A 23,219-nucleotide genomic window follows, 5' to 3' on the forward strand; every position below is an offset into this window, starting at 1 on the left:
GACAGATTTGCCCTTGCTCAAGGAATCTGGGACAAGTTTCAAGGCTTTGGTGTGGGTGGAGTTGCATCACCTCCATCCATCTCATCACTCTGCCTGTCTGACAGCTTCCTTCCCTGGGTCCTTTAGCTCTTGTTCTGTCTTGTCTGATGAGCAGAGGCTGCTGCAGCTGGGAGCTGTCTCATCCATCAGTCATGCACTGTGCTTGCTAGCAAGGAATCATCCTCCTGCCTCACTGCCTCTGCTGCCTCAGGACTGCTCCCATCTTGTTTAAACAATGATTAATGCTCCTCTCTCTCCTCCATTCCTCACAAGCCCAGCAGAGGAACCAACAGAAACAGCAGATGAGGCCAGTGGGGACTTGTGCAGCTTGAGTCAGCACAAGGAGAGGAACACAGAGGCCCCAAAGCTGCTGAGGGTCCTGGAGCAGCTCTGTGGCAGCCCTGGGGCTGAGAGCCTGGAGCAGAGCAGCCCCAGAGGGGAGCTGAGCAATGCTCAGCAAGAGCTAAAGGAGCTGTGGGGGGCAAGAGGCTGGGGCCAGGCTCTGCTGAGTGGTGCCCAGGGACAGGCCAAGGGCCAAGGGGCACAAGGTGGAGGGCAGGAGGTTGGATGTGAGCAGGAGGAGAAAGTTGTTTGGTGTGAGGGTGCTGGAGGCCTGGAGCAGGCTGCCCAGAGAGGTTGTGGAGTCTCCTGGTGTGGAGAGCTTCCAACCCCCCCTGGGCATTGTGCTGCTGGGCAAGCTGCTGTGGGGGCCCTGCTGGAGCAGGGGGTTGAGCTCCAGGGGTCCCTTCCAGCCTCTAACACTCTGTGATTCTATGGTTCTATGAGAAGTGTTTTAGTCAGGGTAGACATCAAGAGGCAATCCAAGAGGTTTAGTGGTTTTTATAATGGTAATTTTCCTCTTGTTGCACCTTAAATTTGGACTCTGGGGGTTGTTTGCCTTCCCTCCCTGTCAGTGTTTCACCTGTTGGGAGTCCCTGGTGTCTGGTGTTCTGCTCTCTGCTGTGGTAGTCAGTGTGTGGAGGCTGAAATTAAAGCATGGCAAAGCAATGGAAATGTTGAAATTAACACCTCATGGGGTTCTGGGGTTTGGTTAAGGATGTTTTGGTCTTTCATTCAGTTTCAGGAGCCCTCAGGAAAGGAAAAAAGTACCCCATAAACAGCAAACTCTGGTTTGACTTTCCAGTAGCAACTTTGGGTCTTTCTGTGCTAATCACAGCACAGCTGAAGCAGCAAGAGGGCAGAGAGGCTCTGCAGAGGGCCCTGGGCAGGCTGCATCCATGGGCTGAGGCCAATGGGATGAGGTGGAACAAGGCCAAGGGCTGGGACCTGCCCTTGGGGCACAACCACCCCAGGGAGGCTGCAGGCTGGGGGCAGAGTGTCTGGGAAGTGCCCAGCAGGAAAGGCCCTGGGGGTGCTGGGTGGCAGCAGCTGGAGCTGAGGCAGCAGTGGGCAGGGGGGCAAGAAGGGCAGCAGCAGCCTGGGCAGGAGCAGCAATGGTGTGGGCAGCAGGAGCAGGGCAGGGCTTGTGCCCCTGGGCTGGGCACTGCTGAGGCTGCAGCTTGAGTGCTGCCTTCAGCTCTGGGCCCCTCACTGCCAGAAGGAGACTGAGGGCTGGAGCAGGGGCAGAGAAGGGCAAGAAAGGTGGGGAAGGGTCTGGAGAAGAGGGCTGGGGAGGAGCAGCTGAGGGAGCTGGGGGGGTTGGTGTGGAGCAGAGGAGGCTGAGGGAGACCTCCTTGCTCTCTGCAGCTCCCTGAGAGGAGGCTGCAGCCAGCTGGGGCTTGGGCTCTGCTCCCTAGGAGCAAGTGAGAGGATGAGAGGAAATGTCCTGAAACTGTGCCAGGGGAGGTTGAGGTTGGCCATGAGGAACAATTTCTGTGGTGCCAGAGTGGTCAGACACTGGCACAGGCTGCCCAGGGAGGTGGTGGAGTCCCCATGGCTGGAGGTGCTGCAGCAAGCTGTGGCCATGGCACTTGGGGCCAGGGTTTGGTGCCCATGGTGGAGTTGGGTTGGGGTTGGACTGGGTGAGCTTGGGAGGTCTCTGCCAACCCAAAGAGTTCCATGGTTCTGTGATTCTAGGTCTGAACCTGTCTGGTGGTGTTCCCTGCAGACCCTCACCCCTCAGCAGCAGCCCAGCACAGTGATCTCTGACTGAAATCTCCTTGCTTACCCTTTCAGCCTGCAGCAGCAGCCCCCCAGATGGAGCCTGGAAAGAACACAGAGACCCCCAAGGTAAGGACTGACCTATCCCTGGTGGCCACAGTTTGGCCTCTGCACTTTAACCACCTCTGAAAGAAAAAGAGGTGAAGCACTTGGCTGCTGCAGAGAGCTGCCCCAGGGAGCTGTGTTGGGGGGCACAGCAGCATGCCAGGGGGGCAGGCAGCTGGCAGGGTGGGAGTGCAGGGTCTGAGGCAGCTGTCAGGCAGCTTTACTGCTTCGCAGCAGCTTGGGAAGGGTCCTGTGAGCCGCCCCTGAAGCTGACTGGTGCCTGCTGGAGCCAGAGCAGGTCATGCTGCACAGTACTGTGTGGTGGCTAGGGGTGATCCTCTCCATCTCTGTTGTCTGACAGCCAAAGGACTCCCAAGGCAAGCAGCTGCCTGAAGAGAGGGGGAAGGAAGCCACTGGGGTAAGCTGGGAAATTCCTCTGTTTTCCATTAAAGGGGGGATTTTGATGGCTTCCCCTTCCCTTTCCCCTTCCCCCTTTTCCCTCTTCCATTTTCCATTTAATGTCTTCCCTTTGCCCTTCTTCCCTTTTTCCTTTCCCTTCTTCTTCACTTTCATTTTCCCCTTCCCCCTCCTTTCCCTTCCCCCTCCTTTCCCTTCCCCCTCTTTCCCCTTCCCCCTCTTTCCCCTTCCCCCTCTTTCCCCTTCCCCCTCTTTCCCCTTCCCCCTCTTTCCCCTTCCCCCTCTTTCCCCTTCCCCCTCTTTCCCCTTCCCCCTCTTTCCCCTTCCCCCTCTTTCCCCTTCCCCCTCCTTTCCCTCCCCCCTCTTTCCCCTTCCCCCTCCTTCCCTTCCCCCTCTTTCCCTTCCCCCTCTTTCCCCTTCCCCCTCTTTCCCCTTCCCCCTCTTTCCCCTTCCCCCTCTTTCCCCTTCCCCCTCTTTCCCCTTCCCCCTCTTTCCCCTTCCCCCTCTTTCCCCTTCCCCCTCTTTCCCCTTCCCCCTCTTTCCCTTCCCCCCCTTTCCCCGTCTCCCCATTTGACCTTCCCCCTCCTTTCCCTCCCCCCTCTTTCCCCTTCCCCCCCCTTCCCTTCCCCCTCTTTCCCCTTCCCCCTCTTTCCCCTTCCCCCTCTTTCCCCTTCCCCCTCTTTCCCCTTCCCCCTCTTTCCCCTCCCCCCTCTTTCCCCTTCCCCCTCTTTCCCCTCCCCCTCTTTCCCCTTCCCCCTCTTTCCCCTTCCCCCTCTTTCCCCTTCCCCCTCTTTCCCCTTCCCCCTCTTTCCCCTCCCCCCTCTTTCCCCTTCCCCCTCCTTCCCTTCCCCCTCTTTCCCTTCCCCCTCGTTCCCCTTCCCCCTCTTTCCCCGTCCCCCTCTTTCCCCTTCCCCCTCGTTCCCCTTCCCCCTCTTTCCCCTTCCCCCTCTTTCCCCTTCCCCCTCTTTCCCCTTCCCCCTCTTTCCCCTTCCCCCTCTTTCCCCTTCCCCCTCTTTCCCCTTCCCCCTCTTCCTCCTTTCCCTTCTCCTCCCCCTCCCCTGTATATGTATGTTAAAGTCAAGCCAAGATCCCAACCCCACCTCAGCCATCCCAGGGGCATTTTTCCCCTGCCTCACCATCGTTTTTCCTCTGCCCAGGAGAAGAGCCAGAGCTCCCCTCCAGTGACAGCAGCTTCTGACCCCAAGAGTGCAGCAGCAGTGACAGCAGCTGGAGCTGGGCAGCCTCCACCAGCAGCCTCCACAGGCACAGCACAGGTGTGGCACAGCACAGCCCCAGCCTGGGTGGTTTCTCTTCTGGTAGGGCTCAGAAAGCCACATCAGGACAGGGTTCCTAGGCTCCATATTGTAAAGTGAGACTGAGACTGGTGGGGGATGTCCTGGGGGCTGCAGGGGTTGGGCTGGAGGAGCTTGGAAGGTCTCTTCCAACAGAGAGCATCCTCTGGTTCTGAGCTATGGTTCTGGATGAAAGCTCTCCAGGGAGGCTTGAAAAGGGCCTCAGAGTCCCTGCCCTGCAGATTCTCTGGCCAAGGAGAAGCAGGAGGGGGAGCAGTGAAGAGAGTTGGCTTGGGCCATCAGAGTGGCAGAGCAGGCAGCATGGCCCCATGGCACTGCAGGGGGGTGGCTGCTGGCCCTGCCCAGCCTCTGGGCACTGTGCAGGTCGGGAGAGGATCTGTGAACTCTGGGCTGGATTCATGGAAGTACAGAGTCACAGAAAGGTTTGGGGTGGGAGGGACCTTCAAGACCATCCAGCTCCAAGCCCCTGCCATGGACAGGGACACCTCCCACCAGCCCAGGCTGCTCAAGGCCTCATCCAGCCTGGCCCTCAACACCTCCATGGAGGAGGCAGCCACATCCTCCCTGGGCAGCCTGTGCCAGGCTCTCCCCACCCTCACTGCCAACAATTTCTTCCTCCTCTCCACTCTCAGTCTCCCCTCTCCCAGCTCCAAGCCATTGTCCCTGGTCCTGGCACTCCCAGCCCTTGTCCCAAGTCCCTCCCCAGCTCTCCTGGAGCCCCTTGAGGTGCTGGAGCTCAGCACCACACCAGCTGCAGCTGCTCGCAGAGCTCTGATCTGGAGCCAGCTCCTCATACTCATGGGAAGAGCAGCTGCAGGGGGACAGCAGCTGTGCAGGCCTAAGCAGAGCACCACTGAGGAGCTGTGGTTTGCCTATACAGCCTTGGATTTTGGTTTTGGGGCCTTAATCTGTCTTCTCTTCTTCCTCCAGCCCAAGCCTGAGAAGCTCTCCACAGCTGCTGGTGCAGGTGGTGCAGCCACAGCCAGTCCCAGCCTGGTTGCTGCAGCTGATGAGCTGAGTGCTGAGGTTGGTAAAGAGTCACAAACAAATGCTGCCCCTGGGGGGATCCCTCTCAGAAAAGGAGAACTGGTAACAGCTGAAGCTGGTTGGGAATGATGGTGAAGGACTGCCTGGGGGAAAGTGACCAAACCAGTGTCAGGTAGCACTGAGCCAGAGTGACTTTTCACCACAGCCAGCAGAGAGTTATGGCTTCTGATCACAGCTGAGTGGCTGTTTAACTGCAGACAGCTCTGCTCTGCTCTGGGGAGAGCTCCCCTGCAGGGCTGTGTCCAGCTGTGGGGACACCACCAGAGGAGAGCCCTGGAGCTGCTGGAGAGGCTCCAGAGGAGGCCAGCAAGATGCTGAGAGGGCTGCAGAAGCTGTGCTGTGGGGCCAGGCTGGCAGAGCTGGGGCTGTGCAGCCTGCAGAAGGGAAGGCTGCAGGCAGAGCTGAGAGCTGCATTTGCATCTCTGCAGGGCAGCTGCAGGCAGGCTGGGGAGGGACTGTTGAGAAGGGGCTGTGGGGCTAGGCCCAGGGGCAGTGGTTTGGCAGTGGAGCAGGGCAGGGTTAGGTTGTCCCTCAGGAGGGAGCTGTGCAGAGGGAGGGTGGGGAGAGCCTGGCACAGGCTGCCCAGGGAGGTGGTGGAGGCTCCATCCCTGCAGCCACTCAAGCTGAGGCTGGCTGTGTCTCTCTGTCCCCACCTGAGTTGGGAAGTGTCTGTGGTGCCTGCAGGGGGGTTAGACAAGATACCCTTGGAGAGTCCCTCCCAGCCCAATGCAGTCTGTGGCTGTATGATCTGTTTCAGCCCCCTGCAGCCCCCAGGGACATCCCCAACCACAGCAGGCTGCTCACAGCCACCTGACCTCCACTGCTGCCAGCCATGGGGCAGCTCCCACCTCTCTGGGCACCCTGGGTCAGGCTCTCCCCACCCTCAGGCTCAAACATTTCTCCCTTCTCTCCACTCTCAGTCTCCCTCTTGCACTCCAAACCCTCCCCCCTTGTCCTGGCACAAGAGGCCCTGAGAAAAAGTCTGTCCCCAGCTTTCTGCTCAGCCTTTAGGCACTGCAAGGCCACCAGAAGCTGTCCCTGGAGCCTTCCCCTCTCCAGGCTGCACAGCCCTAAGCCTCCCAGCCTGGCCTCACAGCAGAGGGCTTGCAGCATTGCTTTGTGATCTTGTTAGTGGCAGAGGGGAAGGAGCTGAAGGGCAGTGAAAGGCTTGGCAAGTGCAGGGCCTGCTGCAGGAAAGGTTTTTGGGTTATTTTGGCAGCAGCTCTGTAGAAACCCAGCAGAGGGTTCAGAGAATCCTCTCTGCTGTGGGGCAGCAAAGCACTTCCTCTGGTGACTTTGATGCTCTGTTTGCTTTTCAGCCTGCCATGGATGAGTCAGCCCTGGACAGCCTCATAGACACCCTGGGTGGGCCTGAAGATGATGTGCCTCCTAGTCCTGTCTACACTGGTCCAGAAGTTCTGGTACTTCACTATTCCACTGCTCTGATGTCTTAGGGGATTGATCTCTAGGGCATCTCTCTAGCTGCTCACTGATACCTTGATCCAGTATCTGCCTTCAGCAGGACAGGAGTGGCACAGCCATGGCCAGCAGCACAAAACACCACAGCTGGGTGCTTTTTGGGGTGACTTCCCAGCATGGTCTCCAGTGGATGCCTCAGAGGAGGTGGAAGAGAGCATCCACAGCCCTGGAGGATGCATTTCTGCTTGAGGAAAGCAGAGGACCTGTGGGGTGTGGGAAATGCAGAGTTCCCTGGGTGAGACTGGGAGGGTAGCATAAGGAGGGGTAACATGATCAGCAGCTCTCATCTGTGGTGAGGAGTTTGGGAGGCAGAGGTGGGCAGAGGTGGGCAGAGGTGCCCAGGCTGGGCACAGCAGAAAGCATCCTGTGCCCTGAGACACTGAGCTGGGTGCTGAGAGTGCAGGAGGAGGCTGGCAGTGGAGGAGCAGTGCAGAAGACATCAAACTGAGTGGCAGTGGTGATCTGCTGGAGGGCAGGGAGGCTCTGCAGAGGACCCTGGGCAGGCTGCATCCATGGGCTGAGGCCAATGGGATGAGGTGGAACAAGGCCAAGGGCTGGGACCTGCCCTGGGGGCACAACCACCCCAGGAAGGCTGCAGGCTGGGGGCAGAGTGTCTGGGAAGTGCCCAGCAGGAAAGGCCCTGGGGGTGCTGGGTGGCAGCAGCTGGAGCTGAGGCAGCAGTGGGCAGGGGGGCAAGAAGGGCAGCAGCAGCCTGGGCAGCAGCAGCAATGGTGTGGGCAGCAGGAGCAGGGCAGGGCTTGTGCCCCTGGGCTGGGCACTGCTGAGGCTGCAGCTTGAGTGCTGCCTTCAGCTCTGGGCCCCTCACTGCCAGAAGGAGACTGAGGGCTGGAGCAGGGGCAGAGAAGGGCAAGGAAGGTGGGGAAGGGTCTGGAGAAGAGGGCTGGGGAGGAGCAGCTGAGGGAGCTGGGGGGGTTGGTGTGGAGCAGAGGAGGCTGAGGGAGACCTCCTTGCTCTCTGCAGCTCCCTGAGAGGAGGCTGCAGCCAGCTGGGGCTTGGGCTCTGCTCCCTGGTCTCAGGTGAGAGAAGGAGAGGAAATGTCCTGAAATTGTGCCAGGGGAGGTTGAGGTTGGCCATGAGGAACAATTTCTGTGGTGCCAGAGTGATGAGGGATTGGCACAGGCTGCCCAGGGAGGTGGTGGAGTCCCCATGGCTGGAGGTGTTGCAGCAAGCTGTGGCCATGGCACCTGGGGCCAGGGTTTGGTGCCCATGGTGGGGTTGGGTTGGGGTTGGACTGGGTGAGCTCAGAGGCCTTTTCCAACCCAAACCATTCCATGCTTCTAAGCAGAGCTGTGCTGGACCACCTGAAGGCAGGCAAGGAGCAGGGTGCTTGGCACTAGGTCCTGAAAGAGTCTCCAGAGTCAGTCCAGGACTCCCCCTGACGCAGGCACCCCTCAGATGGTCCTTGCAGAGGCATCCCTGTGGGTAGCACTCTATCAGAAATCCATTTCCATGAGGAAGAGGCCCTCAGACACCCCTCCTCTGCTTCCTCCTGGCAGGAGGACATCTCCTCAAGGTACTTGGAGGAGCTGGGCAAGCGGGAGGGCAGCCTGCCCCCGGAGTACCTGAAGCTGCTGAAGGTGAGTGAGAGCCAAACCTTCCTCATCCTCCTTCTCTGCCTTTCCTCTTTTTTCCCTTTTTCCCTTTTTTTTTTCCCCTTCCCATTCACTACAGAACCAATTTCTTGTTTTAGAGCAAAGTGCCTGGCAGAGGTGGAGTCCCTCCAAAGGCAGCTGAGCAGGATGAAGTAAGAGCTGGGTTTTTATGTCTCTGGAAGTAGGGAGATTCAGATGGGATGTCAGGATTAAATTCATCAGCACGAGGGTAATGAGATACAGGCACAGGTTGCCCAAGCACCACTATAGGCTGGGCAGGGACTGGCTGGAGAACAGCTTTGGAGAAAAGGCCTTGGGGGTGCTGGTGGAGGAGAAGCTCAACCTGAGCCCCCAGTGTGCACTGGCAGCCCAGAGAGCCAAGCAGAGCCTGGGCTGCATGCAGAGAAGTGTGGCCAGCAGGGCCAGGGAGGGGATTCTGCCCCTCTGCTCCACTCTGCTCAGACCCCACCTGCAGCTCTGGGTCCAGGTCTGCAGCCTCTGCTCCAGGGAGGGTCTGGAGGTGCTGGAAGGTGTCCAGAGAAGGGCCCCGAGGAGGAGCAGAGGGCTGGAGCTGCTCTGCCATGGAGACAGCCTGAGAGAGTTGGGGCTGAGCAGGCTGGAGAGGAGAAGGCTCCCAGGAGAGCTTCTTGTGGCCTTCCAGGATCTGCAGGGGGCTGCAGGAAAGCTGGGGAGGGACTTGTGAGGGTGCCAGGGAGTGCTAGGACTGGGGGGGATGGAGCAGAACTAGAAGTGGGGAGATTGAGCTTGGCTGTGAGGAAGAAGTTGTTGCCCATGAGGGTGGTGAGAGCCTGGCACAGGTTGCCCAGGGAGGTGGTGGAAGCCTCCTGCCTGGAGGTGTTTGCAGCCAGGCTGGAGGTGGCTGTGAGCAACTTGCTGTGGTGTGAGGTGTCCCTGCCCATGGCAGGGGGTTGGAACTGGGTGAGCCTTGAGGTCCCTCCCAGCTCCAATAGTTCTGTGATTCTACCTACTGGAAGGTGAACATAATCCACTTGTCCTTGGACTCCTAGGGGGAGATTTGAGTGCTGCTGTCATTCAGGAGGTGGGAGAGGTGCCAGAAAACTTCCAGGGCACTGAGTCTGGCACAGGACAAAGGAATGCTCATGGAGGCACAGGGTGCCATAATGCCATGGGGAGAAGCAAGTGCCTGCAGGAAGCCCTCAGGAAAAACTCCTTGAGAATTCATTTCTTGGCAAGATAATTCTGTCAGCCAGCTCAGTTTTGCTGTGGGTGGCTTTGGATCAAGCAAAACCAAGAGCTTGTCTGAAGGGTGAATCAGCAGTGAGGGTAAAACAGTTTGGGGGGGGTGTGGTGTGTGGTGGAATTTCCTTTCTGTGGCAGCAGCTGGTGAGGGATTGGTGGGGCTGAGCCTGGGTCTTAGACCCAGTTTGCCAGGGTGGACATTTGGACTTCTAACCATCACAACCATTTCTTGCTCAGAAACCCATGACAGAGGATGAGCTTGCAGAGGCTCTGTCCTCTGGCTTCACCTGTAGTTGTACTGCTGCTGGAGGGAAGGAGACAGCTCTGGTACAGGTATGGGGAGATTTGGTCCCTCTAGGGGGTGGTTGCCAGGCTGGAGGGATCATTCCAGAGGCTCCTGGACAGGCTGCAGAGCTGGGCCCAAGCCAACCTCCTACAGTTCACCAAGGCCAAGGGCAAGGTTCCTGCAGCTGGCTCAGGGCCATCCCCAGCACCAATCCAGGCTGGCTGAGGAGTGGCTGAGAGCAGCCTGCAGGAGAAGGCCTTGGGGGTGTCAGCTGGTGACAGACTCCCCAGGAGCCAGCAATGGTCCCTGGCAGCCCAGCAGGCAGCTGTGTGCTGAGCTGCAGCCAGAGCAGGAGAGCAGCAGCACTGGGAGGGGATTCTGCCCCTCTGCTCTGCTCTGACCCCTCCTGCAGCACTGCCTCCAGCTCTGGGGCCCCCAGAACAAGGAGGACCTGGAGCTGCTGGAGAGGCTCCAGAGGAGGCCACCAAGATGAGCAGAGTGCTGCAGAACCTCTGCTGTGGGGCCAGGCTGGGAGAGCTGGGGCTGTGGAGGCTGGAGAAGAGAAGGCTCCAGGGAGACCTCAGAGCAGCCTCCCAGTGCCTGAAGGGTCTCCAGGAGAGCTGGGGAAGGACTTGGGACAAGGGCTGGGAGTGCCAGGGCCAGGGACAATGGCTTGGAGCTGGGAGAGGGGAGACTGAGAGTGGAGAGGAGGAAGAAATTTTTGGCAGTGAGGGTGGGGAGAGCCTGGCACAGGTTGCCCAGGGAGGCTGTGGCTGCCTCCTCCCTGGAGGTGCTGAGGGCCAGGCTGGATGAGGCCTTGAGCAGCCTGGGCTGGTGGGAGGTGTCCCTGCCCATGGCACGGGCTTGGAGCTGGATGAGCTTTGAGGTCTCTTCTGTCCCAACCCATTCTGTGATTCTGTTGCCTTGATAGCAGCCAACCATTGCCATTATTACCTCAAAGTTCCTCTTAAAATGATTTTGACCATTTTCCCCTTCTTTTTTGCTAACTTCCCTGTAATGTTGTACCTCTCACAGAAGCCAGGTGAGGAAGGAGAAGTGGTAAAGGCACAAGCAGCAACATCAGTCAAGACCTCAGCTCCTCCCAAGGAGAAGACAACAAAGGCAGAAGAGGTAGGCACAGCCACATGTGGCTGACTCCTGATCAGGGATTCAGGCTCAGATGTTGCATTCTGTGATCCTGCACCTTGGAGATGCTGCATCCTGGTCAGGGCAATCCCAAGCACTGACTCAGGCTGGGCAGGGACTGGCTGGAGAGCAGCCCTGGAGAAAAGGCCTTGGGGGTGCTGGTGGAGGAGAAGCTCAACCTGAGCCCCCAGTGTGCACTGGCAGCCCAGAGAGCCAAGCAGATCCTGGGCTGCAGCAAGAGAAGTGTGGCCAGCAGGGCCAGGGAGGGGATTCTGCCCCTCTGCTCCACTCTGCTCAGACCCCACCTGCAGCTCTGGGTCCAGGTCTGCAGCCTCTGTCCCAGGAAGGCTCTGGAGGTGCTGGAAGGTGTCCAGAGAAGGGCCCCGAGGAGGAGCAGAGGCCTGGAGCTGCTCTGCCATGGAGACAGCCTGAGAGAGTTGGGGCTGTGCAGGCTGGAGAGGAGAAGGCTCCCAGGAGAGCTTCTTGTGGCCTTCCAGGATCTGCAGGGGGCTGCAGGAAAGCTGGGGAGGGACTTGTGAGGGTGTCAGGGAGTGCTAGGACTGGGGGGGATGGAACAAAACCAGAAGTGGGGAGATTGAGCTTGGCTGTGAGGAAGAAGTTGTTGCCCATGAGGGTGGTGAGAGCCTGGCACAGGTTGCCCAGGGAGGTGGTGGAAGCCTCCTGCCTGGAGGTGTTTGCAGCCAGGCTGGAGGTGGCTGTGAGCAACCTGCTGTGGTGTGAGGTGTCCCTGCCCATGGCAGGGGGGCTGGGGCTGGATGAGCCTTAAGGTCCCTTCCAACCTAACCCATTCTGTGATTCCATGATTCTGTGAGGTGAGTCCAGTCCCTCCTGCTTTACCAACCTTTGTCTCTCCTCTGTGAGCTGGCAGTGTTGAGTTTGCCACATCACAGCACATGGCAGCTGTGCCAGTGATGCTCTTTTGCCTTTTGGGGTTTTTTTTCCCCCTTTTTCCCTGCTCTGTGTCAGAGGTGATCAGGGCTGTGCTAATCTTATCACCTAATTTGCCATATCTAAGCCACTCAGGTAAAGCAAACAGAAGTCACAGAATCACAGAGGGGCTTGGGTTGGAAGAGACCTGCAGAGCTCACCCAGTCCAACCCCCTGCAGTCATCAGGGACATCCTTCATTAGATCAAGTTGCCCAGGGCCCTGTCCAGCCTCACCTTGAATATCTCCAGGGCCCTCCACCACCTCCCTGGGCCTGACCAGTCTGGTGCTGGCTGCTTGCTTCCTTTCCAGAGCATAAAAGCTCAGTCAGGTGAAAGCTGTGGCAGCTGGCAGTAAGTCATCAAATTGTGGCTGGTATTTGTTCATTTGTTTTGGTCAACACAGGAAATGAAGGAGGATGCCATGGAAGCTCTTCTGGATACTCTTGGGGGACCTGAGCCTGAACCTGAGCCTGATCTCACCCCTGTGGTAGAGGTGTCAGAGGTAGACTCTTGCTCCTTCCTACAGCATCTTCCTGTCTCTGCTGTTCAATCCCAAGACCTCTTTGCTGAAGGCCTGCTGTGAGGAGAGGTTGGGGATCAATGCTGACACCACCCCACCCCCCCCAAAAAGGGCATATTTAGTGAATTTAGATTAACTCTGGGGGTGACTTGCTTCAGGTGTGGCACTGATCCTCATCAGTCCCCAGAGCCTCAGGGCTCTGCCTCAGGAATTTGATGGGGATGGAGTGAGGAAGTTCAGCATCTTGCTGAGTGGGAATAACTGCCTGGGGCCAGCACTTTTCAAACCTGGGGGATCTTGGTAGTGAAGTTCTCTTTCTGATGAGAGTTTGTTGACATTTTCTCTAAGTGATTTTGTCTTTTTCTGGGTAATTTTTTTTTTGGGGGGTGTTATTCCTTCTTCCTAAGGCAAAAGCCAAAGAGAAGAAGGAGGAGAAGCTTGGGGAACGAGAAGAGACCATACCCCCAGAGTACAGATTAAAGCCAGAGCTGGTGAGTCCCCACCCCTGCATGCTGTGTCTGACCCCTTGGATGCTGTCTCTAGGTCCTTGGGTGCCGTGTCTGACCCTCTGGGTGCTGTGTCTGACCCCTTGGATGCTGTCTCTAGGTCCTTGGGTGCTGTCTCTAGGTCCTTGGGTGCCGTGTCTGACCCTCTGGGTGCTGTGTCTGACCCCTTGGATGCTGTCTCTAGGTCCTTTGATGCTGTGTCTGACCCTCTGGGTGCTGTGTCTGACCCTATGGGTCTCTGGTTGCTGTTTGTGGGGAGGGGAGGAGCATGAGGAGAGGAAGCCAAAGCAGGATCTAACCACCAGCTTCCCCATCCCTTTCCTTTCCTCCCTTCCTGGTCATTTCAGGGTTGTTTCAGTCATCCTGAGCAAGGATCTGACCTTCCAAGGTCTCAGATTCCTGCTCCAAGAGAGGAAAAACCTCAGTGCTGTGCAATCCAACCCCTTGCAGCAGGGCTGCTCCTGGGCATCAAACCTAAACTAACCTTGGAACATTCCTGTGGAATGGGAGTGAAAAATGCATCCCCACTGCTCCCTGCTGCCACTGCAGGTGGTGGAGGCTTGCTGAAGGTTTAGCAGAGCCACCCCAGGGCTGAGCTCTGCTTGCCCTGCAGCTCAGGCTTGGCAGTGCTTGCAGCACACCTCCCATGCAAGGCTGCTCCATGGGCTGGAGGTGAGCAGGGAACCACAGAACTGCCAGGGCTGGAAGGGACCTCCAGGCTCATCCAGCCCCAGCCCCCCTGCCATGGGCAGGGACACCTCACACCACAGCAGGTTGCTCACAGCCACCTCCAGCCTGGCTGCAAACACCTCCAGGCAGGAGGCTTCCACCACCTCCCTGGGCAACCTGTGCCAGGCTCTCACCACCCTCATGGGCAACAACTTCTTCCTCACAGCCAAGCTCAATCTCCCCACTTCTAGTTCTGCTCCATCCCCCCCAGTCCTATCACTCCCTGACACCCTCATAAGTCCCTCCCCAGCTTTCCTGCAGCCCCCTGCAGATCCTGGAAGGCCTCAAGAAGCTCTCCTGGGAGCCTTCTCCTCTCCAGCCTGCACAGCCCCAACTCTCTCAGGCTGTCTCCATGGCAGAGCAGCTCCAGCCCTCTGCTCCTCCTCGGGGCCCTTCTCTGGACACCTTCCAGCACCTCCAGAGCCTTCCTGGGACAGAGGCTGCAGACCTGGACCCAGAGCTGCAGGTGGGGTCTGAGCAGAGTGGAGCAGAGGGGCAGAATCCCCTCCCTGGCCCTGCTGGCCACACTTCTCTGCATGCAGAAAGATTCATCTGCCTACAAGGAGCAGTTCCAGCCCTCTCTGGAGGATGTTTGAAGGCTGCCTGTGGCTGCAGAGCTGGGATTTAATCCTTTACCCCTTCCTTTTACCCCTGGGTGGGCTCCTGGATTTCCATTCCATCCATTCCTGCTGCACACTGATAGGAACCAGCAGCTCTTGGTCTTTTGGAGCATTTGTGTTGTGCTTTGGTGGTTGTTTTTGTTTGTGTGTTTTCAGTCCACTCCCTTTGGGGGTTTTGTTTTGTTGGGGTTTTTTAATCTACTCCTTAAGGATTCAGTCTGAGAGAGGAGTTCCTGTCCCTGGGTCACTTGGTTTGATCTTGGTGCCTGTGGTTTCTCTGCTGGTGTTTTGCTGTGGTTATGCAGTGCTGGAAGAGGGGGGGAACAAAACCAAAGTAAATAATTACTCTTTTTACTTTCAGGATAAAGATGGAAAACCAATACTGCCAAAGCCTGAGGAGCAGCCAAAGGTTAGGAACCTCACAGTGTGGTAGGAGTGTGAATAGACCACTCTTGACCTCCCCCCACCCTCTCTGCCCTCTCCTCTCCCTGTGCCCTGATGGAAGTTCCTTCTCCTGCTGCTGCCTTTGGCTCCATGCACAGAGCCTGTTGGTCTGGTGTCAGCTGGGAGGGGTTGGGATGAAACTGACTGACTCATAGGAAGAGAAAGGTTAGAGTGGGTGGGGAGCAGCCTTGAAGAAAGAGGCTTGGGGGTGCTGGGTGCTGAGCAGCTCCCCAGGAGCCAGCAGTGCCCTCCTGCAGCCCAGCAGGCAGCTGTGTGCTGGGCTGCAGCCAGAGCAGTGTGGGCAGCAGGGCAAGAGAGGAGATTCTGCCCCTGGACTCTGCTCTCCTGAGACTTCACCTCCAGTCCTGCCTCCAGCTCTGCTGTCCCCAGCTGGAGAAGGACACAGAGCTGCTGGAGAGGGCCAGAGGAGGCCACAAAGATGATCCAAGGGCTGGGGCAGCTCTGCTGTGAGGCCAGGCTGAGGGAGCTGGGGGTGTGCAGCCTGGAGAGGAGAAGGCTCCAGGGGGACCTCAGAGCTGCCTGCCAGGACCTGAAGGGATCCTGCAGGAAGGCTGCAGAGGAACTTTGCTGAGGGTGTCTGAGACAGGAGCAGGGGGAATGGTTTGGAGCTGAGGCAGAGCAGGGTCAGACTGGAGCTGAGGAAGAAGTTCTGCAGTGCCAGGGTGGTGAGGCTCTGGCACAGGCTGCCCAGAGGAGCTTGGACAGGGAGAAGAGAAGGCTCCAGGGAAACCTCACAGCAGCCTTCCAGTACCTGAAGGGGCTCCAGGAGAGCTGGGGAGGGACCTGGGACAAGGGCTGGGAGTGCCAGGACCAGGGACAATGGCTTGGAGCTGGGAGAGGGGAGACTGAGAGTGAAGAGGAGGAAGAAATTGTTGGCAGTGAGGGTGGGGAGAGCCTGGCACAGGTTGCCCAGGGAGGCTGTGGCTGCCTCCTCCCTGGAGGTGTTGAGGGCCAGGCTGGATGAGGCCTTGAGCAACCTGGGCTGGTGTGAGGTGTCCCTGCCCATGGCAGGGGCTTGGAGCTGGGTGAGCTTGGAGGTCCCTTCCAACCCTGACAATTCTGTGGCACTACCAATCCACACTGCTGTGTTCCACACCAGTGGGAAAGGTTATTTCAGTCCAGGCTGCAAAGCTTCCCCTGCTTTCCTGAGAGTCAGGAACAGAAATCCTTCCTTGATGGAAGGAATCCAACCCAGGCCATCACTCACCTCTGACACCTTCTGTTTGTGTTGTTGTTGTGTTTCTCTCCTACAGCCTCTCAGTGAATCTGATCTGGTGGATGCATTCTCCAAAGATTTCTGCCCTGCACAGCCTGCAGCACAAACCAAGCCAGAAAAGCCCAGCAGCACTTCCAAAGTATGGCTCTCTGAGTCCCCTGGAAGCCCTGCAGCTGATAAGTTTGATAAGGAATGGATCAGCAATGTGCCCTGGGGGCCAAGGAGGCCAGTGGGGTCCTGGGGGCCATTCAGGGGAGTGTGTCCAGCACAGCCAGGGAGGTTCTCCTCCCCCTCTGCTCTGCCCTGCTGAGACCTCAGCTGGAAGACTGCAGCCAGCTCTGGGCTCCCCAGCTCAGGAGGGACAGGGAGCTGCTGCACAGAGCCCAAGGGAGGGCTACAAGGATGAGGAAGGGCCTGGAGCACTGCCTGGGGAGGAGAGGCTGAGAGCCCTGGGGCTGTTCAGTCTGCAGAGGAGAAGGCTGAGAGGGATCTGATCCATGTCTCTCAAGAGCTGAGGGCTGGGGGTCAGGAGGCAGGGGCCAGGCTCTGCTCAGCTGCAGCCTGCCAGAGGCCAAGGGGCAGTGGATGGCAACTGCAGCCCAGGAGGTTCCAGCTCCAGAGGAGGAGGAAGTTCTGCAGTGGGAGGCTGCCAGAGCCCTGGAGCAGGCTGCCCAGAGAGGTTGTGGAGTCTCCTTCTGTGGAGCCTTTGCAGCCCTGTCTGGATGTGTTCCTGTGTGACCTGTGCTGGGTTCTCTGCTCCTGCTCTGGCAGGGGCTTGCACTGGGAGATCTCCAGAGGCCCCTTCCAACCCCTCACATCCTCTGAGCCTGAGATCCTCTGATCCTGTGAATGATTATGCTGTTCTTTTTTTCAAGAGGAATCTTCCTGGTCCTGCTTTTCTTCCCCTGTTCCTTCACTGGAACATGGATTATTGGCACTTAGTGCTGGACAGAGGGGCTCCTACCTATACATTTAGACCTTTCTTGCATTGTGGTGCATAAACAAACAACTAACCAACAGCCACTGGAAGGTGAATTTTTGAGCTTCTGAGGTTATTCAGCACAGTGCAGTGGTGATAGTGTCACAAGTGGTGTCCCTCAGGGGTCTGCCCTGGCAACAGTGCTGCTTAATCTCTGCATCAGTGATACAGAAATGAAGATTGAGGCTCCCTCAGCATGTCTGCAGATGGCACTAAGCTGAATGGTGTGGTTGGCACAGGGGAGGGACAGGATGGCATCCAGAGGGACCTGGGCAAGCTGCAGGGGCTCAGGAGACCCTCAGGAGGTTCAACAAGGCCAAGGGCAAGGTCCTGCAGCTGGCTCAGGGCAGCCCTGGAGACCAATCCAGATTGGGGGAGATGAGACTGAGAGCAGCCCTGCAGAGAAGGACTTGGGGTGCTGAGGGGCAGAAGCTGGAGAGGAGCCAGCAATGGGCACTGGCAGCACAGAAGGCCAAGGGCAGCCTGGGCTGCATCCAAAGCAGTGTGGCCAGAGCTGGAGAGAGGGGATCCTGCCCCTCTGCTCTGCTCTGGGGAGAGCTCCCCTGCAGGGCTGTGTCCAGCTGTGGGGACACCACCAGAGGAGAGCCCTGGAGCTGCTGGAGAGGCTCCAGAGGAGGCCAGCAAGATGCTGAGAGGGCTGCAGAAGCTGTGCTGTGGGGCCAGGCTGGCAGAGCTGGGGCTGTGCAGCCTGCAGAAGGGAAGGCTGCAGGCAGAGCTGAGAGCTGCATTTGCATCTCTGCAGGGCAGCTGCAGGCAGGCTGGGGAGGGACTGTTGAGAAGGGGCTGTGGGGCTAGGCCCAGGGGCAGTGGTTTGGCAGTGGAGCAGGGCAGGGTTAGGTTGTCCCTCAGGAGGGAGCTGTGCAGAGGGAGGGTGGGGAGAGACTGGCACAGGCTGCCCAGGGAGGTGGTGGAGGCTCCATCCCTGCAGCCACTCAAGCTGAGGCTGGCTGTGTGCCTGGGCAGCCTGCTCTGGCTGCAGCTGTCCCTGCTGAGTGCAGGGGCTTGGACAAGATGTCCTTTGGGGGTCCCAGTGTTGTGCCTCTGTGTGATTGTTGTGTTCCAGAAGCCCTCAGCTGCCAAGCCCCTTGAGGATGCAGCAGTTCCTCGTGCCTCGGCTTGCACCCTGCAATCTTCAGCTCCCTCATCTGTGCTTTCAGTGAGTAGCCTTGGCTGGACCTGCTGTAGAGCTCCTGCAGTGCTGCAGGATGTTATCAGGCTGCTGGTTGCAGCTTTGTGCCTTCTTGCTCCCTAAGAGGTGAGCCAACAAAAGCTTTGGGTGCTTTGCACATCCAAGGGGAAAAAAATCATCTCCAGCCCAAACTGAATAGGGAAGGCAGAAACCTCAGCAGAGGGAATCAGACTGAGAGGTCTCAACTGCTCCAAAGAGGATCCTGCTTGTGAACAGCAGGAAAAGACCAAAGCCACCAAAACTCTGAGCAGCAGGAAAAGACAAATTCCACCCCAAAAAAACCACCATGGTCCTACTGAGTGTTTCAGGAAGCCACATTCAGAGCTGACTTTCATCCATCTCTTCTCAGGAGAGCTCTGCCTCTGCTAGAGACCAAACCACACAACTTTCCCCCCTACAACTGTGAGCCTTGGGAAGGGAGCAGCCTCCCCACAGAGCAACCTCTGTCAGAGCTTGTGCCTTGACCTCAGCAGATCCCAGATGTGAAGACAGCTTGGGGAGAGAATTGTCTTTCCCAGTTCTCTCTCTGTCTTCAGGGAAGAAATCTTTTTGAGTTGTCTGCTCAGTTTTCACCTCAGTCCTGTGTGGCTGGCAGTGGTGGTAGAAGAGGATGTTGCTGCAGCTGAGCTCCTGGCTAAGAAAACTAAGACTTGGTTCTGACTGCATTTGCTACCAGCTGTGGCTGTGGTTTTTCAGGAGCTGAGAAATGAAAAGCCATGAATCAGAATTGGATTCTGCTCTAGCTTAAACCAGGGCATTACCCCTGCAGGTTGGTCACCTGGAAGATGAAGCCCTGGAAGCCTTGTCCAGCAGCCTGGGAAAGAGGGAGCCTGATCCTGAGGAGCAGAAACCTGCTGTGGACAAAGTTAAGGTAGAGGAACAGCCCAGCCTCAAAAAAACCCCCAAAAACTGCTGATGAAGTTATCCTCAGTGTAGCTGTGAGCAGCAGCACAGGGAGGGGATTCTGCCCCTCTGCTCTGCTCTGCTCTGACCCCACCTGCAGCACTGCCTCCAGCTCTGGGGACCCCAGCACAAGAAGGACCTGGAGCTGATGGAGAGGCTCCAGAGGAGGCCACCAAGATGAGCAGAGGGCTGCAGAACCTCTGCTGTGGGGCCAGGCTGGGAGAGTTGGGGCTGTGCAGCATGGAGAAGAGAAGGCTCCAGGGAGACCTCAGAGCAGCCTCCCAGTACCTGAAGGGGCTCCAGAAGAGCTGGGGAGGGACTTGGGACAAGGGCTGGGAGTGCCAGGACCAGGGACAATGGCTTGGAGCTGGGAGAGGGGAGACTGAGCCTGGTGGAAGAAATTGTTGAGAATGAAGGCAGGGAGAGCCTGGCACAGGTTGCCCAGGGAGGCTGTGGCTGCCTCCTCCCTGGAGGTGTTGAGGGCCAGGCTGGATGAGGCCTTGAGCAGCCTGGGCTGGTGGGAGGTGTCCCTGCCCATGGCAGGGGCTTGGAGCTGGATGAGCATTGAGGTCCCTCCCAACCCAACCCAACCCAATCTCTGCATACCACATTGTCCCTGGTGCTTGCCACAGCAGCTGTCTTCTGCTGGGGAGGTCCTGGCAGCCTTTGGGCACAGGCAGGGAGTTTTCCATGGAAATTCTGCCCAATTTTGGTGCAGCTCAGCTTCTGAAAGCTGCATTTTCTTGGTGTCTTGCTGCTGAGCCAAGGCAGGACTAGCTGGCAGATCAGAGGCAGCATAAAGGCAGCTGGAGGCATGAAGAGCTGTTGAGAGGAGGAGGGAAACCTCAGACCTCCTTCTGAGGAGGTTGGGATTGAAGCAGACTGATTGGAATCAGTAGGCTGAAGGCTTTGAAAGCTCTCTCAGATGCTCCTCTGCTGGGCTGCAGTTGCTCCCTTTTCATAATCCTGCTTTTATTGTTTTGCCTCCCCAGGAGAAAAGCAAACAGAAGCAGCACAAAAAGCTGGGTGAAGAGGAAGAATCCATCCCCCCAGACTACAGACTGACAGCAGCCAAAGTAATTCATTTGATGTGCTCAGGCTTCTTTTCCTTGCCTTCCTCTGAGTTATCTCTCTGAGCCTTGGGACACCACTTGAGTGTTGAAGGCTTGGTGCTCAGTTCAGCCATTTTTCTGCTGGAAAAATGCAGGTTTGTAGTTCCCTGAGTGCCTGGCATCTATGGTGAGATGCCTGCAGAGGCACAGAAGTGGTTTAGGTCCTAAATACCTACCCAGGAGTAGTTGTGGCTGAGTGCAGTGAGAGTCTGTCTTCAGCTTTTACTGGGTTTTGGAGATGATTCAATCATAGATATCACATAAATGATCTGGTTGGGAAGGAGCAGCACTCATCTGTGCTGAGGAGTTTGGGAGGCAGAAGTGTTGGACACCCAGGACACAGCACAGCAGAAAGCATCCTGTGCCCTGAGACACTGAGCTGGGTGCTGAGAGTGCAGGAGGAGGCTGGCAGTGGAGGTGCAGTGCAGATGACACCAAAGGAGCTGCTCACCACTGGTGTCCCCCAGCCCTGAGGGCTGGGCCAGGGCTCTTTCATGTCTTTATCAATGGTCTGGGTGAGGGCTTGGAGGCTCCCCCAGGCAGTTTGCAGAGGACACCAATCTGGGTGGCAGTGGTGATCTGCTGGGGGGCAGGGAGGCTCTGCAGAGGGCCCTGGGCAGGCTGCATCCATGGGCTGAGGCCAATGGGATGAGGTGGAACAAGGCCAAGGGCTGGGACCTGCCCTTGGGGCACAACCACCCCAGGGAGGCTGCAGGCTGGGGGCAGAGTGTCTGGGAAGTGCCCAGCAGGAAAGGCCCTGGGGGTGCTGGGTGGCAGCAGCTGGAGCTGAGGCAGCAGTGGGCAGGGGGGCAAGAAGGGCAGCAGCAGCCTGGGCTGGAGCAGCAATGGTGTGGGCAGCAGGAGCAGGGCAGGGCTTGTGCCCCTGGGCTGGGCACTGCTGAGGCTGCAGCTTGAGTGCTGCCTTCAGCTCTGGGCCCCTCACTGCCAGAAGGAGACTGAGGGCTGGAGCAGGGGCAGAGAAGGGCAAGAAAGGTGGGGAAGGGTCTGGAGAAGAGGGCTGGGGAGGAGCCCTGTTTAATGTTAGAGTATTTTCCTTTTTCAGGACCAGGATGGAAAACCTCTCTTGCCCAAACCAGAAGAGAAGTCCCAGGTAAAGAGAAAAACAAAAACCAAAGTGAATTTTAATGTTTTTAGATAAAAGTTGCATCCTTTCATTATTCTCCAGGGCAAGGCTGCAGCTGCCTGCAGCTGAGAAGCTTTAAAGAAATTTTGTTTGATGGCTTGTTTAATTTAAACTTACTTTATTTTATTTGACTTTATTTTATTTGACTTTATTTTATTTGACTTTATTTTATTTTACTTTTTATTTTATTTTATTTTACTTTATTTTATTTTATTCTATTCTATTTTATTTAATTCTATTTTATTTTATTCTATTTTATCTTTTTTATTATTCTATTTTATTCTATTTTATTCCATTTTAATTTATTCTATTTTATCTTATTCTATTTTTCTTTATTTTATTTTGTTTTGTTTTATTTTGTTTTATTTTATTCTATTCTATTTATTTTATTCTATTCTATTTTATTTAATTCTATTTTATTTTATTCTATTTTATCTTTTTTATTATTTTATTCTATTTTATTTTATTCTATTTTTCTTTTGTTTTGTTTTGGTTTTAGTTTAGTTTAGTTTATTCTATTTTATTTTCTTTTACTTTACTTTAATTTTATCTTAATTATTTGTTGATTTTATTTTCTTTTTTCCTGACAGCCCATGAGTGAAAATGATCTCCTGGAGGGTCTGAGTGCAGGGTTTGCCTCCTCCCCACCTGCACCACCTCCTGCAGTCAGTAAGGTGAGCTCTGGAAACCGGGGACCGTGCTGGTTTCAGCATCCTTGAGTCCTTCTCTTTCCTCTGAACTCCCTTCAGTAACTGAAAAAAAGGCAAAGTCCTCTTTACCAATTTATTGATTAGGTCTTAAAAGCCTGAAGTTATTAGATATTGATTTATTGAGCCTTCACTTCTTGAGGTAAACATCAAATGGCTGAGAGAGATAAACACCTAAGAGAAATGTGAATTTTGTCAGCTTATTAAGAGAAACATTGAACTGTTAAGGCAAACACTGAATTACTAAGGTGAATATTGAATTACTGAGGTGAATATTAAATTGCTAAGGTGAATATTGATTATTAAGGTAATATTATATTATTAAGGAGAATATTGACTTATTAAGGTAATATTAAATTATTAAGGTGAATATGGAATTACTGAGGTGAATATTAAATTGCTAAGGTGAATATTGATTATTAAGGTAATATTATATTATTAAGGAGAATATTGACTTATTAAGGTAATATTAAATTATTAAGGTGAATATGGAATTACTGAGGTGAATATTAAATTACTAAGGTGAATATTGACTTATTAAGGTAATATTATATTATTAAGGTGAATATGGAATTATTGAGCTGAATATTAAATTACTAAGGTGAATATTGACTTATTAAGGTAATATTAAATTATTAAGGTGAATATGGAATTATTAAGGTGAATATTAAATTACTAAGATGAATATTGACTTATTAAGGTAATATTATATTATTAAGGAGAATATTGACTTATTAAGGTAATATTAAATTATTAAGGTGAATATGGAATTATTGAGGTGAATATTAAATTACTAAGGTGAATATTGACTTATTAAGGTAATACTATATTATTAAGGAGAATATTAAATTATTAAGGTGAATATGGAATTATTAAGGTGAATATTAAATTACTAAGATGAATATTGACTTATTAAGGTAATATATTATTAAGGTAAATATTGACTCATTAAGATTAATATTAAATTACTAAGGTGAATATTGACTTATTGAGATGAAGATCAAATTACTAAGGTGAATATTGACTTATTAAGGTAATATTATATTATTAAGGAGAATATTGACTTATTATGGTAATATTAAATTACTAAGGTGAATATTGACTTATTGAGATGAAGATCAAATTACTAAGGTGAATATTGACTTATTAAGGTAATATTATTAAGGAGAATATTGACTTATTATGGTAATATTAAATTATTAAGGTGAATATTGAATTATTGAGGTGAATATTAAATTACTAAGATGAATATTGACTTATCAAGGTAATATTATTAAGGATAATATTGACTTATTATGGTAATATTAAATTATTAAAGGTGACTATTGAATTACTAAGATGGCTATTAAATTATTAAGGTGACCATTAAATTATTAAAGTGAATATTAAATTATTAAGGTGAATATTAAATTATTAAGGTGAACATTGAATT

The 23,219-nt window shown here is 54.6% G+C and overlaps 1 protein-coding gene across 1 annotated transcript in view; it reads left to right on the plus strand.

Annotated features, from left to right (window-relative positions):
• The window catches only part of CAST (calpastatin), a 66,117-nt gene that overhangs the window by 30,143 nt on the left and 12,755 nt on the right, over positions 1 to 23,219 (plus strand). The window contains exons 5-22 of the mRNA XM_054177798.1: positions 2,176 to 2,229; positions 2,567 to 2,623; positions 3,780 to 3,896; positions 4,866 to 4,961; positions 6,302 to 6,403; positions 7,979 to 8,059; positions 8,173 to 8,226; positions 9,533 to 9,628; positions 10,617 to 10,712; positions 12,080 to 12,178; positions 12,604 to 12,687; positions 14,413 to 14,460; positions 15,770 to 15,871; positions 17,796 to 17,879; positions 18,691 to 18,792; positions 19,817 to 19,900; positions 21,000 to 21,047; positions 21,671 to 21,754. Of these exons, the coding sequence (XP_054033773.1) occupies positions 2,176 to 2,229; positions 2,567 to 2,623; positions 3,780 to 3,896; positions 4,866 to 4,961; positions 6,302 to 6,403; positions 7,979 to 8,059; positions 8,173 to 8,226; positions 9,533 to 9,628; positions 10,617 to 10,712; positions 12,080 to 12,178; positions 12,604 to 12,687; positions 14,413 to 14,460; positions 15,770 to 15,871; positions 17,796 to 17,879; positions 18,691 to 18,792; positions 19,817 to 19,900; positions 21,000 to 21,047; positions 21,671 to 21,754 (1,488 nt within the window). The remainder of the gene's footprint in view (positions 1 to 2,175; positions 2,230 to 2,566; positions 2,624 to 3,779; positions 3,897 to 4,865; positions 4,962 to 6,301; positions 6,404 to 7,978; positions 8,060 to 8,172; positions 8,227 to 9,532; positions 9,629 to 10,616; positions 10,713 to 12,079; positions 12,179 to 12,603; positions 12,688 to 14,412; positions 14,461 to 15,769; positions 15,872 to 17,795; positions 17,880 to 18,690; positions 18,793 to 19,816; positions 19,901 to 20,999; positions 21,048 to 21,670; positions 21,755 to 23,219) is intronic.

Source organism: Dryobates pubescens, chromosome Z (genome assembly GCF_014839835.1).
Source record: "Dryobates pubescens isolate bDryPub1 chromosome Z, bDryPub1.pri, whole genome shotgun sequence".
Classification (NCBI taxonomy): domain Eukaryota; kingdom Metazoa; phylum Chordata; class Aves; order Piciformes; family Picidae; genus Dryobates; species Dryobates pubescens.